Consider the following 20,787-nt stretch of genomic DNA (forward strand, 5'->3'; position numbering starts at 1 on the left):
GCTGGTGCTCCCAAATAAACTTGTAGGACTATAACCTGATGTGTGATTTTTAACTTTGTACAACCCAATCCAACACCGGCTCCTCGAAATCATATCATTAAAACTTTTTTGTAAAAGAAACAAAGTTGTGGAATGTATTATCATTGAGATACTCTGCAAATATAGTATTTGTTTATCAGATATTGTGTTAATTATAGTTTAGTATTTCATGAAGGGTGGCATGGTGGTTCAGTGTTAGCACTGCTGCCTCACAGTGCTAGGGATCTGGGTGACTGTCTGTGCAGAGTTTGCACATTCTCTCCCTGTTTGCGTAGGTTTCCTCTGGGTGATTGAGTATCCTCCTACAGTCTAAAAATGTGCGGGTTGGGAGGATTGGCCATTCTAAATTGCCTGTAGTGTCCAGGGATGTGCAGGCTAGGTTGATTAGCCATGTGAAATTCAGAGTTATAGGGTAGGGGTGTGAATCTGGTGGGATGTTCTTCAGAGGGTTGATCTGAACTCGATGGGCCAAATGGCCTGCTTCCACACTGTAGGGATTGCTTGAAAATCCCAATTACACCTTATTCAACAAGGGATAATATTTTGAAGGGTATTTAGAGTTACTTGTCAATTCAAATGTTGGATGTCAACAGTGGAGAAGGACAAAATCACAATTTCTGTATTTCCATGGTTAACTGTGCAAGAGCAGACGGTAGCAGTTGTCAATTTTACAGTGATGCTGGCAAGCACTAATAGTTTCCTGCCACTTGAGCTGCAAAACTTAGACCTTTGTGTTTTCTTACTGCATTACACTTAATGTTCTCCACATACCACAGCAATTTGCCACACCTAATCCACTTCTAGGGAGGAATTTTCTGAAGTGCACATGTTTTCTTTAAGTTATTGCCACCATAAGTCAGACCCAGATGTTTGTTTCATTTTCAGAAGGTAAAGTTCACCAAACTTCAAAATTTCTTACCAACAGACATAACAACGCTTTTGCTTTTTTGTCTTGCATATTAATGCTAATGTTCTTGCTTTTTAAAACTTCCACATATGATCATCCAGGTCAAAAACTAAACTGTGATGAACTATGAATTTTTTAAAAGAACATCCTTTACATATAACTACAGTTTTTAAATATGTTCACCATTATTTGTGTTTGTGAAATGAGAATGAAGTGTTCTCCATTTTGGGTATCTATTTATAGCAATAAACACATCTTAAGCAATTCCAACAAAATTAGGCGGAAACCAGCACTCTGCCCCAACTCAATCACATGCATTATTCTCTGACTGCAACTTTTTATAATGCCCAGAATGTTGTTCACTGTGACATTACTAAATGAGACTGCAAATTTGGCACTGAATTAAGTTGTGCAAGAGTCCACGATATGTGGGAATTGGTATGAGATAATGCAGTCAGAATCTTTCAGTTAGCTCAGCGATGGCTTATCCATTCAACCTGAGTGTGATTCTAATCTAAGTTCCAAATACTCTAACAAACATGGTGGCAGTGTTCATTCTTTGGTCGTGAGGTGCAGGCCACTAGTCCAAGGCTGCAGTTTTAGCAGCCAAGCGTTATTAATCATGCTGGCCAGCTTAGATTGGCCTGTAGAGGTAACTCTTCATTTGTGATCTCTGCAATTTACTTCACCCAAATATGTCTAACATTTAGGTAAATTTAAGTGTTGGCTACTTCATAGAACAAAAAGGTACAGCATGTGTAAGCTGTTGTTCAAACATTCTTTGGGGATGTGCTCCTCTGAGGCCCATTGAAATAATGTTTACACTTCAAAGGATCTCAGCTAACTTATACTGAGTGGGACCTTCCCAGTAGATGGGCCACCCAGTTAGCAGTTAGAGTTGCATTCGGATCCATCAGCTGAGAGATCACAATATTAATATATTTGTGAGATCCTCATCTGAATCATCCAGGTACCTAAAGAGCCTGAGAAAATTATTTTTTTAAATTACAATGTCTTGAGAATCAAGACAGTCAGTACATATGGATCTTAACCCCCCCACTTTGCTCAGTTTCCTCCAGGCGCAAAGAGTTAAACTTCCCTATCTTATATTGATCAGCAAACAAAGGTAGATGGGGCTCTTGTGACACAGTGATAATATCCCTACCTCTGGCCCACCGGGTCTGAGTTCAAATCCCACCTGCTCCAGAGATATGTCATAACACATCTGAGCAAGTTGATTAAAGTATCTACAGAGGTATGTATAAATTAAAATTCCAGCAAATAATGACCTCAAAACAGTTGACAAGTAACTTATTTAGGGAAAATAACTGTGTCTCTGAAAAGCTGTATCTGCATGGCGATCGCAACAACAGGTTGCCTGAATGTTTAGCAAAACGATGGGCTGAATTTTCTAATCTGGTGAAAATCTTGTCATATCTATGGCAGGGCATGCTTTTTATTTAACTCTCCCAGCTGATTGGCCATATTCACTTGTATGAGAGACTTCCAGTGGTATTTGAATTGCAACTGATTGATCTACTACAGAAGATGGGTTGGTGTTGGAGAAGACCAGGAAAACTTATCATTCTGGTTGCAGTTGAAAGAGAAGAACAAAACTTTTTTTATATTTTCCCTCCACAAAACAAATTGGAAACCACCCCTCCTCCACAGCCATAATAGCAATATCAGATGTCCACATCACACTAGAAATCCCAATGTCCATGTGGCTAAGGCATACATAATGAGCAATTTGTTAGAAGGTGTTGTTCTGTCATTAAGGAGAAAGTGAGGTCTGCAGATGCTGGAGATCAGAGCTGAAAATGTGTTGCTGGAACAGCGCAGCAGGTCGGGCAGCATCCAGGAATCGACGTTTCGGGCATTCCTGAAGAAGGGCTTATGCCCGAAACGTCGATTCTCCTGTTCCCTGGATGCTGCCTGACCTGCTGCGCTGTTCCAGCAACACATTTTCAGCGTTGTTCTGTCATTAGGTCTGCACAAATACGGGTAGTTGTGTTTAGCATCCACAGTCATTTTCAGCAAAATTCTGGCAACATTGGAAATATCAAAACATAGAAAATAGGAGGAAAAGGCCATCCTGTCATTTATGCCTCCTCCACCATTCATTATGATCATGGTTGCATGTTCCTGCTTTTCTCTTACATCCTTTTATCCCTTTACCACAGAGTGTTCTATTCAACTCCTTCTTGATATCATACAATGTTTTGGCATTATCTGCTTCCACAGACTCACTACTCTCCTGGTGAAGAAATTTCTCCTCATCTCAGTCCTAAATGGTTTACCCTATATCCTTCGACTGTAATCTCTGGTTCTGGACTTCCCAACTATTTGGGACATTTTTTTCTGCACCTACCTCGTCTAGTCCTGTTAGAATTTAATACGTTCTATTAAACCCCCCCTATTTCTTCTGAACTACTAGAAAGTACTGAGGAAGCAGCAGCAGTTTCCCTGCTCAACTCCCACCCTTCAGCCTAATATTGTATTTCTGTCTGAAATCAGTGGATTTACTGTGGAATATTAGCCGTAATACCTCCACTGTATTAATGTAAAGTTATGTGGTCATTATGTCAAATAGCAGCACATTAAATTGTATTCTTGTAAAGTTAAAAGACCATTTAGTTTTAAAGACCAGTCATCCATGGAATCAATTGAACTATCAATATTTTTAGCAATCAAAATTGATATATGCAATCTAAACAGTTCATTGGTGAACTAGGTCTATTTCGCTGAGCAATAGAATTAATTGCAAAGGAGAAATTGATGGCAGTGCGTTGATTCAGGGACACCTCTCATAATCATGATCCACCTTTTGAATAAGATACATTCTTCGCTCAGTGCTTTGCACTTGTGTCCAGTGATCTGTTACCTGAAATCTTCTACGGTAATAGCTTTGTTTTAAACTGCACTGTTCAGCCTGGTCATTGTTACAGCTGTGTTCTTTTAAGACATTAGATTATGTTCCTGTACAAATATTGAAAATATAATAAAACAAATTACCAAATTTCATACTGAATAGAAAACAGTTGCAATATTCGTGTAATATGACTGTTTATTTAGAGAAAAGGTCTGAGTGATAAATATGGATTGACATTTTTCAAACATTTGTTTGAAGTTCTTGTTGCATACTGTGTTTTCATTTATGATGTCATCATACGTCAAGTCTCAAGTTACCTAATGTGTTACAGGTTTATAAATTTCTTCTGAAGTATCCTAAACAGCCAGCTGTGAAGGTGGCAATCACATTATTAGATACATCTGCTTCTATAAAGTGAAATTGGTTCTGCATGCAGTGATCTGTGGATGTTATATGAACTTTGAACAAATGTTGCAGAAACCTGGACAGGTTTATTGTGCATATGCAAGGTCCTCACCTTGGCAAATTTTTTTCTCTGCTCGTATAAGTATGTAGGGCTCGAATTTCGGCTTTGGATACAATCGAGATTTTGAGTGTTGAAAAATACACTTGACATTGTGTTGGTTCACTTACAAATCAAATTCCCAATTTTAAAAAAATCATTTGCATAATCACAACTATAGAATATTTTATGAACCTGCATAATCAGTCAACCATACAGAATATACAATATTTTCCACTCTTCTTCCTGTTAAAAAAGGTTTCTTGTTATTCAAAGTTAAACTTGTTTATTAATTTTAAGTTTATTAATTAAACTGCAAATAGATTCATCACTGAATTTTTATGTATTTTTAAAGAATGTCCAGTCCTGCTCCTAATTTAAAATCACTAAAAACTCTACAATTACATGGAAAGAAAAATTATTCTGGATCATACGATGTTCAATCATGTTATCCTTTTTCTTCGTAAATTAAGTTTCTTGATAAAAAAAAAACCTTTAAAAGTATGTCTACTCATGACTGTCCTCTTAAGGAAGTTAGTAAAGTTTGAAGAACTTTCACAAATCAATGTAATTGTCAAAATCATCCAGTGTCAACATGGTGCATGGCTAATTTTATGGCCAGAGTCTAATTCAGATGAATTGACCTTGAATCAGTGTAAAATATTTCGGAAATACATGTGTGAATGATTTTACATCAATGATTTGCCTTAGTTCTGTCAACTAGATCAGTTGATTATTTTCAAATGCGCTATAACAAGAAACTATATCATTTTTAGCCTTGTAATTACAGCGATCTTACCAAAAATTGCAAACGATTAGAATGAACAAGCGTAGCAAATATAATTGCAATTCATTTGTCTGAATATATTACTTTTGAACAATATATTATTAGTGAATTAATAAATTAATTTTATTTTGCAGATTTATGAGACTTTAACTTGGTGTGAAGGTCACAGGAGGTGTGCTCAGGTGAGTGCAACTGGAGACTTCCTTTTTATGTAGTGTAATGCAAATGCTGTGCTCTCCCTTCCTATTTATCGCAACTTAAATGAAAATGTTCAACATAGTGTCTGCATATTGAATGTATTGTTTGTGTACAAAATACTAACAAGTTTTGTTGGCAAAGATTGATTTGATGGGATTCATATGGATTACAGGAAGAATATAGTTAGCTGGATCATAGTGAGAAATGAGAAATTTAGTCAAATATGCAAAATTTAGATGATTTATATTGAATTGAACTGAATTGTATTGAATTAGCTTTATTGTCAAGTACTCAAATGGGTATAGAGAAAAATTTTTACAAGTCACTACTTAGAACATCATCTTAGGTACAAAGGTGCCTAGGCACAGATTCTTCAGTACAAGTTCTTGTACGATAAAAGAATTAGAAAGTAAAGAAATAAAAACGTCCAATACTTCAGATTGGAGGAATAAATAAACTAGAAAGTAGAATAATGGTCCTTCCAAGCTTTGGCACCTAGCCTCCAATCTATTCCTGGCCGTAACTCCTTGATGTTCTTGAGGCCAGGAGCCCACTCTGGAATCACCTCGTGACCAGAAATGAGTATGTGAGTAACTGAATGCTTTCTTGCAAATTAAAGCCTGTAACCTAGTCCCACATTTCGCAATGTATATGATATACCTCTGAGATAAAACAGAAAGTGCCAGAGAAACTCAGCAGGTCTGCCAGTATCTGTTGAGAGAGAAACTAAGTTTATGTTTCAAGTCCAATATGACTCTGCTTCAAAATAAGAGTCATCTCTGACTCCAAGCATTAACTCTGTTTCTCTGTCCATAAATGTTGTCAGACTAGTTGCGTTTCTCCAACACTTCATGTTTTTATTTCAGATTTCCAGCATCCACAGTATTTTACTTTTATATGCATACACCTATGAATGATTTAAAGATTGTGACTTAAACAATGCTTCAAGCACTTTCTTTAAACTGTGAAACTAGATAATTGGCTCATAATTGCTCATCATTTCTCATAGTCAGAATACAATGCGAAACATTATGTTCTTTTATTAATGTGGATTTTTCTGTTTGAAGGAATTTTTCAGATTTTTTGCCCTGCTAATTGATTCATTGCTGTTAACATTTCTCATGCATTGTATATTCGACATGTACCATGGCCTCTAAAAATGGCCATAATACTTTGATTTATTTTAATAGATATTGATTAGGTTTTTAGATAAAGTAGTTCATGAAGAGCCCATGCATTTAGTAGGCTGATGATTACACAATAATTGACACCGAGCTGCAGTACATAGATGATGCTTATGTATGTGCAATCTCAGAGGATGTACTCCAGACCATCGTCAGACGCATATGGTCTCATGCTGAACATCCGCAATACAAAGATCCTGCACCAACCTGGCCTGGCTTTGTGGAGCGAACCCCAATCATCAAGGTCAACACGGAGGCCTTAAAGAACATTGATCACTTCCAATACCTCAGCAGTGTCCTGTCCGCCGAAGCAGTTCTTGATTAAGAGATGAAGCACCACCTCTAGTGTGTTGGCACAGCCTTCAGCTGCCTGAGGAAAAGGGTGTTCAAGGAAACAACATTAGATCCAACACAAAGATCATGGTTCACGGAGATGTGATGGTTCCCATCCTCCTATATGGCTCTGAGACATGGACTGTCTACAGCAGACACCTCAAGACACTGGAGCAATACAGTCAGTTCTTAGAGTCATAGAGATGTACAGCATGGAAACAGACCCTTCGGTCCAACCTGTCCATGCCGACCAGATATCCCAACCCAATCTAGTCCCACCTGCCAGCACCCGGCCCATATCCCTCCAAACCCTTTCTATTCATATACCCATCCAAATGCCTCTTAAATGTTGCAATTGTACCAGCCTCCACCACTTCCTTTGGAAGCTCATTCCATACACATACCACCCTCTGCGTGAAAAAGTTGCCCCTTAGGTCTCTTTTATATCTTTACCCTCTCACCCTAAACCTATGCCCTCTAGTTCTGGACACTGTGATGGTTGCATTCTAGTGCAACCCCATGTTATAGAAAATTTGGGCTTTAGAAACAGCATTTAACATGTTGGCGATGTAATCACATTACAGCCAACACATGCTTTAAATGTTTGCACTTTAGAAACAGCATCCCCAATTCATCAATTGCATTACAACGAATCTGCGTTGATGAAACATGTGTTATAGCTGAACAACCTGTATCACCAATGCCACCTGTGCAAGATCCCTCAAATTTGCTGGGAGGAAAGTTGTGCCAACACCAGCGTCTCAACTAGGCCAACATCCCCAGCATCTAGGCACTGACCATCCTTGATTGGCAATGATGGGCTGGGCATGTTGTCTTTACAGCTGGGAGATGGTCTACTCCCAGCTTTGAAACAGGCGAGCCCCAGGTGGATAGAGGAAATGTTTCAATGATGGCTTCAAGGCCTCACTGGCGAAGTGTGGCATTCCCACAAACACTTAAGAATCACTGGCCCAAAACTGTCCAAAGTGGAGGAGGAACATTTGGGAAGGTGTTGAGCATTTTGAGATTTGCCATCGGGAGAAAGCAGAAGCCAGGTGAAAATAGTGAAAAGAACACACTGAGACACCAATGCCCCACCCACCCCTTCCTGTGACCACCTCTGCCGCAAGTGTAATAGAGCCTGTGGAAGCCACATCGGTCTGCACAGCCACCCTGAGAGTGAAAGTGAGTCATCCTTATCTGTGAGAGACTGCCAGTGATGATGTGGATGATGATGATTGCAGTGTTCAAAACTATTCTTGATCCTTCAGATGTAGAAACAGCCTGTGTCCATAGAAGTAGGCCCTGGACAACATTCAGATTTGTGCAAATAACATTTGCACCACACGAGTGTCAAGCAATGACCAACTTGTCATGAGAGAATGTAACCCTCGCTTTTAAGGCACTCAACAGCACCACCATTGCTCAATCATCTACCATGAATATTCAGTAATTACTATTGACTGAATTTAACTGGGGAATCCATATAAGTACTTGGATACAACAACAGACTGAGAATTCTGCAATGAATAACCCACTTGTTGACTGTCCAAAGCCTGACTACCTTCTGCATGCTTTTGCAGTATTTCTTCAAATAAATAATAGTCTGCCTTTAAATTTATCCTACCAAACCTTTTACTTTCCTACATTAAACTCTATCTGCCAGGTTTTTCCCACATGCTCAACCTATTTATATTCCTTTGTAGGTTCCTTATGTCCTCATTACAATATGCCCTCCAACTATTTTTAAATCATCAGCAAATTTGGATACATCACACTGTGTTTTCTCCCCAAAGTCATTACTGTAGAGAGTAAACAAGTGAGGCCTAAGTGGTACTCCACATTTTCAACGTGAAAATGACCCATTAATCCTACTGTCTGTCTTCTGTGTGTTAATCAATTCTCAAGTCATTAGTGTATTACCCCAATACTTGAGCTCCTATCTTCTGCATAAAGTTTTATCAATGGCCTTCTGGAAATTCAAATTCACCACATCTACCAGTTCCCTTTTATTAACTCTGCTTGTTATATCCTTAAAGAACTTTAGAAAATTTATCAAACATGGCTTTCACAAGACCATGTTGACTCTTTTTGATTGAATTAAGCTTTTCTAAGTGTTCTGCTACTTCTTCCTGAATAATAGTCTCTAGCATTTTTGTAACATCAGATGTCAGGCTAACGAGCCTATTGTTAGTGGTTTTCATATCTATTGGAGTCCTCCTGAAGTCTGATGGCTTTGGGAATATTTTGATCAGTATCTCCACTATCTCTTTAGTCACTTCCTTCAAATTTCTTCGATGTGGGCCTTCAGTGACTTGTCTGCCTTCAATCCCATTAGTTTGTCAAGTATTTTGTTCATAGCGAAAGAGATTTTTATGAGATCTTTTCTCCCATTAGGATCTTACCAATCTGATACCTTTAGGATATCCTTCACCATGAAAACTAATGCAAAACATTGGTTTAGTTACCTGCCCTTGCCATACGTCCCATTATCAGTTTCCTAGTTGCATCGTCCAATGGTCCGGTCACTTCAACTCCTCTTTTCCTTTTAACATACCTGCAGAAACTCTTGCAGTGGATGGTTCATCTCACTCATTGAGTGACTGGAATAAGTAGATCCTTGATAAGCAAGGGTGTGAAAGGTTATTGAAGGTAGATAGGAATATGGAGTAAACAGATCAGCCATGATTTTATCGAATGATAGAGCAGGCTTCCATGTCATTTTCCACAGTAAACACTGTGGAACAGCAAAATACTAGTTTAGTAACTTCCCCATCTCCTGCACCTTCACACACAGTCCGCCTCGCTGATCTTTGATGGGCCCTATTCTCTCCCTAGTTAACCTTTTGTCCTTAATGCATTTGTAAAAACCCTTTGGATTCTCCTTAACTCTATTTGCCAAAGCTATCTCATGTTGCCTTTTTGCCCTCCTGATTTCCCTCTTAAGTATATCCCTACTGCCTTTACACTCTTCTAAGGATTCATTCGATCTATTTTGTCTATACCTGACAGATGCTTCCTTCTTTTTCTTATCCAAACCATCAATTTCTTTAGTCATCCAGCATTTCCTACACCTACCAGCCTTTCCTTTCACCCTAACAGGAATATACTATGTCAGGACACTCATTACCTCATTTCTGAAGGCTTCCCATTTTCCAGCCATCCCTTTACCTGCGAATATCTGCTCCCAATCAGCTTTTGAAAGTTCTTGCCTAATACCATCAAAATTATCCTTCCTCCAATTTGGAACTTCAGCTTTTAGATCTACTATCCTTTTCCACCATTATTTTAAAACTAATAGATTTATGACTGCTCACCCCAAAGTGCTCCCCCACTGACACCTCAGTCACCTGCCCGGCCTTATTTCCCAAGAGTAGGTCAAGGTTTGCTCCTTCTCTAGTAGGTACATCCACATACTGAATCAGAAAATTTTCTTGTACACACTTAACAAATTCCTCTCCATGTAAACCCTTAACACTATGGCAGTCCCAATCTATGTTTGGAAGGTTAAAATCCCCGACCATAACCACCCTATTATTCTTACAGATAACTGAGATCGCCTTAAAAATTTGTTTCTCAATTTCCCTCTGACTATGAGGGGGTCTCTAATACAATCCCAATAAGGTGATCATCCCTTTCTTATTTCTCAGTTCAACCCAAATAACTTCCCTGGATGTACTTCCGGAATATCGTCCCTCAGTACAGCTGAAATGCTATCCTTTCTCAAAAATGCCACTCCCCCTCCTCTCTTGCCTCCCTTTCTGTACTTCCTGTAGCATTTGTATCCTGGAACATTAAGCTGCCAGTCCTGTCCATCCCTGAACCATGGTTCTGTAATTGCTATGATATCCCAGTTCCATGTTCCTAACCATGCCCCGAGTTCATCTGCCTTCCCTGTTAGGCCTCTTGCATTTAAATAAATGCAGTTTAATTTATCAATCCTACCTTGTCTCTGCTTTGTCCTGCCTGCCCTGACTGTTTAACTTGCTTCTTTTCTCAGCTGTACCGATCTCAGATTGATCTCTTTCATCACTATCTCCCTGCGTCCCACTCCACACCTCCCCCCAACGTAATAGTTTAACCCTGCTGTGCAGCTCTAGCAAATCTCCCTGTCAGTATATTAGTCCCCTTCCAATTTAGGTGCAATCCGTCCTTCTTGTACAGGTCACTTCTCCCTTAGAAGAAATTCCAATGATCCAAAAATGTGAATCCTTCTCCTATACACCAGCTCCTCAGCCATGCATTCATCTGCTCTATCCTCCTATTCCTGCCCTCAATAGTTCGTAGCACTGGGAGTAATCCAGATATTACTACCCTTGAGGACCTCCTTTTTAAATTCCTGCCTAACTCTCTGTATTCTCTCTTCAGAATCTCAACCTTTTCCTTTCCTATGTCGTTGGTTCCAATATGGACAATGACTTCTTGCTGGCCCCACTCCCCCGTGAGAACATTCTGCACCCTCTCTGAGCTATCTTTGATCTTGGCACCAGGAGGCAACACACCACTCTGATTTTTCACTGCTGGCCACAGAAACATCTGTCTGTGCCTCGGACTAGAGTCCCCTAACACTTCAACCCCAGGGCATCAATGTCGACTTCACCAGTTTCCTCATTTCTCCTCCCCCCACCTTACCCCAGTTCCAACCTTCTAGCTCAGCATTGTCCTCATGACCTCTCCTACCTGCCAAACTCCCTTCCCACCTATCCGCTCCACCCTCCTCTCTGACCTATCACCTCCATCCCCACCCCCATTCACCTATTGTACTCATTGCTACCTTCTCCCTAGCCCCACACCCCCATTTATCTCTCCACCCTGGGGGCTTCCTGCCTCTATTCCTGATGAAGGGCTTTTGCCCAAAACATCGATTTTCCTGCTCCTCGGATGCTGCCTGACCTGCTGTGCTTTTCCAGCACCACTCTGATCTAAACTCTGGTTTCCAGCATCTGCAGTCCTCACTTTTGCCTCGTTCCCTAACACAATCAATCTCTTGGAACCCGATGTACCCCTCATTGCATTAGAGCCAGTCCCAATACCAGAAACTTGGCTGTTCGTGCTACATTTCCCTGAGAATCCATCACCCCCTACATTTTCCAAAACAACATACTTGTTTGAAATGGGGCTAGCCATAGAAGACTCTTGCACTACCTGCCTACCTCTTTTACCTTTCCTAGAGTTAAGCCATCTATGTGACTGTATCTGCAACGTTTCTCTCTTCCTATAACTGCCATCCATCACATCCCCTTGCTCTTGAAGTTCCTCATTACCTCTAACTGTCTCTCCAACCAATCCCTTCAATCTGATAGGATCCGCAACCAACGGCATTTATTGCAGATATAATCCTCAGTAACACATAAACTCTCCCTAAATTCCCACATCCAACAAGAAGAGCATATCACTCTACTAAAGGCCATTTTTGCTTCTTTCAATCTCCAGACTCAGAAAATAGCACTGTCTTATTCCTCTACAAAACACTACTCCAGACTAACTTCATACATATTTTTAAGTTTAATCAGGAGAAATATCAATAAAACGTATAATCAAGAAAGAATCCACTCTGCTCACTACTTCAGACTTACTGTAAGGCCACACTTAAAAATATTCACTTGTCTGTTTCTGTGCTTTGACCTCTCCCAAACAGGTTCAAGATCAGTTGTGAATTTCACTGTTTGTTAATTTTCCCAGACACACTTCGATGTCCAGCGATACATGAATTCAAACAGCAAAGGCAGTAACTGCGCAGGTTTACTGTTGTGTCAGTTAGCAGTGTGAGTTTCTTTCTCTCTCTCTCTCTCTCTCTCTCACTCTCTCTTATCTATCTGTCTCTCCCTCTCCTACACTAACCTCACCATTTGCTGCCTTTGCCTTGTCCTCTCCTTTTAAAAGTGCTGTTGCTTTGACTTTTTTTTCCTCCAGCATTCCAAAACAATGCAGCAGCATATAAAACAGTAATTGATGCTCCTGGATTTCGAGGAAATCACCTCCAGCACCTAAAATACCTCATAAAAGGAGCAGCCTGTTACAGCCAGAAATTTTTTCCGTCTTCCATGTTGGATTACCCAGAATCCTGTCAATGTAGTTCTTTCACACTGGTGGATTCCTGCAAAACCTCCTTTCCTTCCTGTCAACATTGGGTCCATTGCACTTGCCTCCTCCCAAAACTCTTTTTTTCAGAACAGTGACAACTGTTTTGGTGCCACTTCATGCTCCCGCCAGGACCTTGAAAACTTCATTCATTTTCCCTCCAATTTCTACTCCACTATAACTTTCACATTGTCCATTTCCAACAATTCCCTTCCTGTCCTTGACCTCTCTGTCTCCATTTCAGGGAATAAACTGTCCACAGCCATCCATTACAAAGCCACTGACTCCGATAGCTACCTTCACTACAGCTCATCACACCTCACATCCTAGAAGATCTCCATCCCATTCTCCCAGTTCCTTCACCTTTGTTGCATCTGTTCGGATGACGCAGTCTTCCAAAACAGCACTGCTGACATGGCTAGCTTCTTGGCGATAGTGAGGACTGCAGATGCTGGAGATTAGAGTCAAGAGTGTGGTGCTGGAAAAGCACAGCAGGTCAGATAGCATCAGAGGAGCAGGAAAATTGACATTTCGGGCAAAAGCCCTTCATTAGGAATTGGCTGGCTTCTTCCCACCCACTGTGGTTGACAGGTCCCTCAACCGCATTCAACCTATCACCTATGCTTCTGCCTTTGCCCCTTCCTATCACTCACGATAGCGTGATTGGGTTCCCCTTGTCCTCACTTTCAATTCCACTGGCCTCCACATTCAAAGGATCATTCTCCGCCATTTCAGACAGCTCTATCAGAATGCCACCACCAAACATATCTTCCCTCACTCCTGCCATTACATTTTGAAAAGTTCATTCACTCTAGGACACCCTAGTCCATTCATCAGCCACTAACAACACTTCCTCTCCCCATGGTTCCTTCCCATGTAACCACAGAAGGTGCAACACCTGCCCCTTCACTTCCTCCCTGGTCACCATTCAAGGGCCTAAACACTCTCTCCAGGTGAAGCAACATTTTACATCCTCCCATCCTGTGTATTGTATCCGCTGTACCCAATGTGGCCTACTCTACATTGGTGAAGCCAAACGCAGATTAGGTGACCGTTCTGCAGAACACCTCTGGTCTCTGCGCAAGCATGACTCCGACCTTCCCGTAGCCAGTCATTTTAACACAGCAACCTGCTCACGTGCCCACGTCTCTGTCCGCATCATGCCGCAGTATTCCAGTGAATCACAGCACAAACTTTAGGAACAATATCTCATCTTTAGACTAGGCACTTTACAGACGTCTGGACTTAACATTGAGTTCAACACCTTTAAATTGTGACCCAACTCCCATTTCTTCCCTTTCTTTTAGCTTGTTATCATGTCTTCTCTCCCATCCACCACCCCTCCCCGATCACTTAATCTGAACATATTCTCTATCAGCATCCTACACCCATGACCCTCCCAGCTTCCCTCCCCCCCAAAAAAACTATAGCATAAATGCTGTCCCTTCCACACTTCGGTTCTGATGTAGAGTCTCGACTCGAAACATGTGCTCTCTCTCAATGGATGTTGTTTGACCTGCTGTGATCTCCAGCATTTGTTGTTTTCAGTTGGGATCATTAACCTTGCTTTTCTCTACAGGCCTGGTACTTGAGTGGGTTTGGTACTTCTTATTGTTTGCTTCACCTAGCGAAAAAAAACAGTGACTTTGTCACTCAAACAACCTGGCTGCAGTCAGAAGTGATTGCATCATTGAACCCCAATCTCAGTTGTGGACCCCTGTTTGTTGGTGAAATTTTTTGTTGCCAGTTCCAAATAATTAGGTCAGTACTTGAAGGTAAAAGAAAGTTACAGGACTACAGTGAAAGAGTAGGGGAGTAAGGCTGTCTTGATTGGTCTTGCAGAGAATTGGCATGGACACAACAGTCAAATAACCTCTAACTGTACTTCCACTATTCTATTCTGTCGTGCAATAGAGCAGGAATGGAACAGAACATCAGTCAATTGCTCCTACCAAAATGGAACAGCGTGTCTATCCAGTTTTAGTCATTTATGGTCAGGTTAAAATAGTGACTTCAGTTTCAGTCTCTTCCCCATCCTAAAGGGCTAAGATTAACATGTCACACCTCACTGATTTGTGTTCTGCTCATGTAAAGTCAGAATTTTCACATCAAAACTGAAATTGTCTAATTGCTTTCAGATGAAGTTGGTCATTCTGAACCAACTAAAAATAATAGACAAAGTAAGTTTTGTGCTTCCAATTAAAATCAACCAATTATTTTCAACATTCCATTATGCTCTGGCTTATTTCAATTACAGAAAACAAATTGTGATTAATAATTTCCAAGGCAGCTTGCATTAGGTATGTAATAGGTCCAGAATCTCATAGCTTCTTTAGTCAATTCAAGGCAAATGAGGCAGTGATTAAATGTTTTGGGTATAAGCAGTGAAGATTTTAATCAAGGAACACTTTATATTATCCAGCTGTAATAGAGCAGATTTCATTTTTAATAATAGTTGTTTACATTGCCTAGACTGAACTAAAAATAAATACATTCATGGTTAAATCATGATTTGCACCTGACAGCCAAGTAGCAGACACATTGGAACTCCAACGTCGAGTGAGATATTCATTAAGCCCTGTGGAGTCCCAATTCTTTCTAACACATTAATTTGTTTGGATAGGCTGTGCTGTTTGTAGAACATTACATAGTTGTAAAGGTCTCGAAACTCATTGTAAGAAACATGCACATTTCTTAATGAGCCTCCACAATTAAGTCATCAGTTCATTGCTATGAGAGTGCAAATTTTCCTTTTGCCTTTCCTCAACCACCAGTAACAATAAAAACCATGAAATATGTAGAAGAGATTGGAGTGTTGTCACTTCAATAAGTTTACAGAATGGACAGTATTTGAGTGTGCACCATGCAGAAGTGACACTTCACCACATCACAAGATTTTCTTTTTCAGTATGCCATGCCTGGGCAGATTCATTATCTTGTAGATGGGGCTTCTTATTTCAGCTGGAGCAGACTCTTTAGCTCAGTCACAGCATTAACATCTTGCTTCTAAGTTTCCTCAGCAGTCAGAGAGAGGGGTGGGGATGTCATGTTGAACTTGTTAAAGAAAGGATTTCTAATTAAAAGAATATCAGGGGGTTCAAGAAGTTTCAACTACACATGAATATCAGAGGTTGCAGCAATCACAGGAGTGCAGATATAACTTGGAAAAGCTAAATTCTCCCACAGAGTCTCATTCTTATTTCAAAGTCCCGATGTGAGATCTGATAAACAGCAATGTCTATAACTCTCCTAAGAATGGGAGGAACAGGACAACTTGCTCAAGCAAACGGGTGTACATGGAAAACATCCAGGACATGGGCAGAAGAGGTGTGGGCCCTTCCTCTTGGAGACACCAAGAGGATCCAGAACCTCAGGAGGTGGAAGAAGTGAACGACAAGCACTTCAAGGTTCAATCTCACTATCACTTTCCCAGTATTTTCTGGTCCAGCATTCATCAGAACAACACACCTTACATCCATACCCATTCCTAGCTATCAAAACATTTCTTCACAAACTCATATGCACAGGTTACACTCAAACTGACCTTCACCCCTCTGCCATCTTGCAGCCATGTACAACAGTTACCCTCCAGAAATGTTGTTCTGGTCTCTTCCACACAATCTATTTTTCATCCTCAGCTCTATCCACTACTCTCTTCTTACAGAAAAAATGTGTACACAACGAGGGAAAGTCACATACCTGAGGGATGGGGAATGGGGTTGGCACTCTAGCATTGCTACCTTGATGGCCATGCGCAACATGTGCCTAGCTGATGAATTAGGAAGAAAGTCTTGTTTCAAGAATCGGCAGATATCAGTATGACCTACCATCAAAGCCTAAGCCTCATTGGAGACATTGTCATGCAGATGTGTCAAGGGATCTGAACCTCTGGCTGCAGACCTTGTGTTGGGAACCTATCTTCTTGGAGCTGGAATTGTTGGTGGATCCCCTCTGTCCTGCAAAGGGACACATGACTGAAGAGAATGCTACTGGTGCATTTCTCTCACTGCAGCTGCTGCTATTGCTGATTCTCATGTTCCTCATCAGAGGTGCAAGGCAAAGCTGCTTGGACTACACCTGAGCTGTGGTGAAGGCTAGCAGCCAGGAAATGCAGCTCTAGGTGAGAGAATGCCCTAACGGTCATTAGCAATATGAAATTTATGAGATTGTAATGTTTTGAGGTTGTCTCTTCGATTTTGGGTAAAATGCAGGAATGAAGAGGATCATGTGAATGGCTTGGTTGTTAAAGGTCAAGGAGAGACCCATGATGTTTTAATGGGAATAAGTTGCACGATCTTCACACCTGTGTAAATCTATGTTGAGTGTAAGTAGACTGTTAGTCTTCAGGTCTCACAGAGAGGTGTTAGGAATGTCAGATCCCTTAAACAGTTCTACTTCAAATAATCGAATTTCATGATAGAGTAGAGTTGATGATATAAATGTTAGGTAACTTGCATTTCTATCTAGATGTAAGGTCAGTTGATTCACATTGCGATGGAAATGGAGCTTTGGATTGGAAAATGTCTGTGGGAAGCCATTGTCAGATTGGGCGGAAGGTTTTCCTAAGTCACCCCAAAACCTCATGGATAAGGTCAGTCTGCGAGAGAGGAAGAGAGAGAGAACAGAGGCAGCCAGTTTTTATAGTTCACCAGGGAGAGTGCAGGTGGATATTTGTGCTTAGATTAAGAGCCTAAGCTCATCAGACTGGAAACTTCACCTAGCTCACCTAGCTCACCATGGAATTCAAGTTAGGCATTAGAAGTTATCTGCCTGGAATAGAAAGCAGGTCATTATGAGCGACAATGTGTTTGGACTAACTCTTGAAGAATGAAATATCTACTTAAAGGACAGAGTGACTACAGCTGTGGAAGGAGATTCTTAGCCATTTAAGTTGTACATTTAAATAAATCTTTCACAGAATGTGTATCCAGAAACTATCTCAGATATGTTGAAGGTCAAGTTTTCAGTAGATTCTTGCATTTTGTTTTTCTGATTGCCAAATTCTGTGTGAGGACAATTATTGGTCTCCACTTAGAAGTGTTTTATTTTTAGGATTTAGTACTCCAGATAGCATTTTGTCTCATGACAGATTATTTGATTCATTAAACATTTACATTACATTTACAAAATGGGGAGCTGGTTTTGCTGTATGTATAGATTTTTAATCATTATGGTTTTGCAGCTTGCATTGATTGCTACCAATTTTTCAAACTTTTGAGTAGCTTGTAGTATGATCTTTAGTGCAATAAAAGTGCTATTATGGCACACTGGTAAATCATTTCATGCTGTTAAAAAAGGGAATTGTCGTCTGCTGAGCATGTTAAGGTGGCAGATGTGGAATGACCTGTAGCTTCTAACGCAACAAATCTTACATCTGTATATGTTTGCATGACATTATGCTCCATCTGCGGCTGATGTCTTTGAAATGTTATAATGATTGTAATGAAACCCGCAACCACATACAAATTCCAAACATGCAGTATGAGCCACTTTGATCACGGCTGCCACAATCTTTTTTTTGAATAGTGCAGTGGTGGTGTTAACTTATTGAATAGTAGCTCTATTGATCTTGAACATTGCAAGTACTTCAGCTTTTGTGCCCCTATTTCTGTTTCAAAAATGTTAGATATGCATCTCAGGTTTATTGAAAATTGATTGTTATTAATGATCATTAGTCAAACACAAAACTGAGCATATGCAGTTAATTTGAATCCCTTTAACCACAAGTTTATTCATCTTGATTTATTGTGCAAATATGAAAGCTAAACATCCCTGTAAACTGTAACATGCTACCAAAGTATATGATTTATAGGATGATGTTTACTCTCAAGTTCAACTTTTCATTTGGTTGCATTGTAGTGGGGTCTTAGGTAATGAGATCTCTGAAGTATTTCTCCTATGTCATGGAATATGACTTATCTCTTCAAATTTTATTGAAACTTTTCTACCAAATAGCTGATTACCATGCTGTAAATGTGTTGCTGGAAAAGCGCAGCAGCTCAGGTAGCATCCAAGGAGCGGGAGAATCAACATTTCGGGCATAAGCCCTTCTTCAGGAACGTCGATTCTCCTGCTCCTTGGATGCTGCCTGACCTGCTGCGCTTTTCCAGCAGCACATTTTCAGCTCTGATCTCCAGCATCTACAGTCCTCACTTTCTCCTAGTTGATTACCATGCTGTGCCAAACTAGATGCTTAGAGCTGGAGACTTTCAGCTTCTTGGTTGTTTTGCAGTATAATTCACTTCGAATTCACTTAGGTAGTGAGGTGGGAGCAAAAGCACATGATTATAGTTGGGTTTAGGTAGTGCATAAATGTCAGTGAATCATTTGTGCAAGGCTTTTGCAATATTCACAGTTTTCAGCAAAACCTTTTTTAAAAAATGTCTTTTTAATATTTGGGTTCCTTTATTCTTTCTCATTCTAATTTTCATAATACGTGTTGCAGTGATTTGAGTAAGAAGTTGTTAATTATGCTACAGAGAAAATCTTTATTTAAAAAAAATCTTGAGATGTTGAACAGAGCAGTGGGCAACAAAATAATAACCTCTGGTTATTATTTTAAATATCAATCTAATATGTGCTAATCATAGTATGTGATGAAGTGCCAAGAAAAAGGTTATCATGAAGATCACAACTAGAACTTTCTAATCTTGATGCTCTTAGGGTTGTAATTCAGTTACACAATAATTGGGAAGTGTTAATTAAGGATGTTTAACACACACAGGGCAGAAAAGAAAACTGGAGATATAATTATCTGAGGTTCTGTGTGAATACTTCATAGCTATTGCTTTTGCAACAGCTTTGTGTGACACAAAGTAAGGGTTCTGAAAGAGTTAGTGTTGAAGCAACATTAGACTTCACCCTATCTGATGTGGCATACATTATTTGGGTGGAGAAGAAGCAATCTAGCATAAAGGTCTTGATGGTTCAATGCCTAACTTGTCAGTAAAATTTATACCCAGTTGTTATCAAGCAATAAACTACATCTTGTTGTGGAAGGCTTGTTCTTCATCTCATTAAGACTCAATGGTGGTCTATCCTGCACTGATCCTCATTAGCCAGACTATTAGACTCAGCATAGAAAGGAGGACTGGTGGCAGAATCTATGTCAATCACAAGCCACTTGGGGTGGGTACTACAACTTACAACAAGGTAATCAGCAATGGGAATCATTGTATAAACACCATAAGGTAACAAGAGAGAAGTCTATTCAAACCAGGAAAATAACATTTCAGAAAACAAGTGACTTTACTATTTGACGAACATTACCATTTTAAGAAGATACCAACAGTCAGTAAGCAGCTGAAATCACATAAAGGAAGAAGCAGCCAGTGATACTCTTAGAAACAACTTCAGGACAAAAGCAGCAATCAAGAAGAAAACTTTGGCCTCCCAGCTTGTAAGAGGCACAAGTAAAACAAGGTGAACTGAGAAGAGAGTAAAAACTAGTCACACTGCAAAGTGACAAAGTCCTCAGAGAAGAAGGATATGCAGAACACTACCATTAACTGAGAAAGTGCTAAATAAACAGCAATCCTCTAATACCACGACTGAAGATGTGAAATTTCTAGTTCATTAGGAAGACATCCACAATGGATGGAGGAACATGACCAAACCAGTTCAACAAGTTGAAGTTGAGCTTACACAGTTTCATCATGTATCTGCAGATTGAGAGTAAAGATTTGATTGAGATGAACTGCATGGGATCCCATGGAAATCAGACCAATGTCCATTGAATCGATACATAATCAGAAAGAAGAAATTACCTGGTTTGAAAATCCAGAGTACTATGAGGAAAAAAGTAATTGCTTCCATAGAACAACTGTCTTTCTAGATGGACATTCATAAAATAAAAGGACTTCCAGATGATGTTACAGGCAACTA

General features: G+C 40.0%; 1 protein-coding gene across 1 annotated transcript in view; it reads left to right on the plus strand.

Moving 5' to 3' along the window:
- The window catches only part of anos1b (anosmin 1b), a 152,428-nt gene that overhangs the window by 49,238 nt on the left and 82,403 nt on the right, over positions 1 to 20,787 (plus strand). Inside the window, exon 2 of the mRNA XM_043702467.1 lies at positions 5,242 to 5,289. Coding sequence (XP_043558402.1) covers positions 5,242 to 5,289 — 48 coding nt within the window. The remainder of the gene's footprint in view (positions 1 to 5,241; positions 5,290 to 20,787) is intronic.

Source organism: Chiloscyllium plagiosum, chromosome 13, assembly GCF_004010195.1.
Source record: "Chiloscyllium plagiosum isolate BGI_BamShark_2017 chromosome 13, ASM401019v2, whole genome shotgun sequence".
Classification (NCBI taxonomy): domain Eukaryota; kingdom Metazoa; phylum Chordata; class Chondrichthyes; order Orectolobiformes; family Hemiscylliidae; genus Chiloscyllium; species Chiloscyllium plagiosum.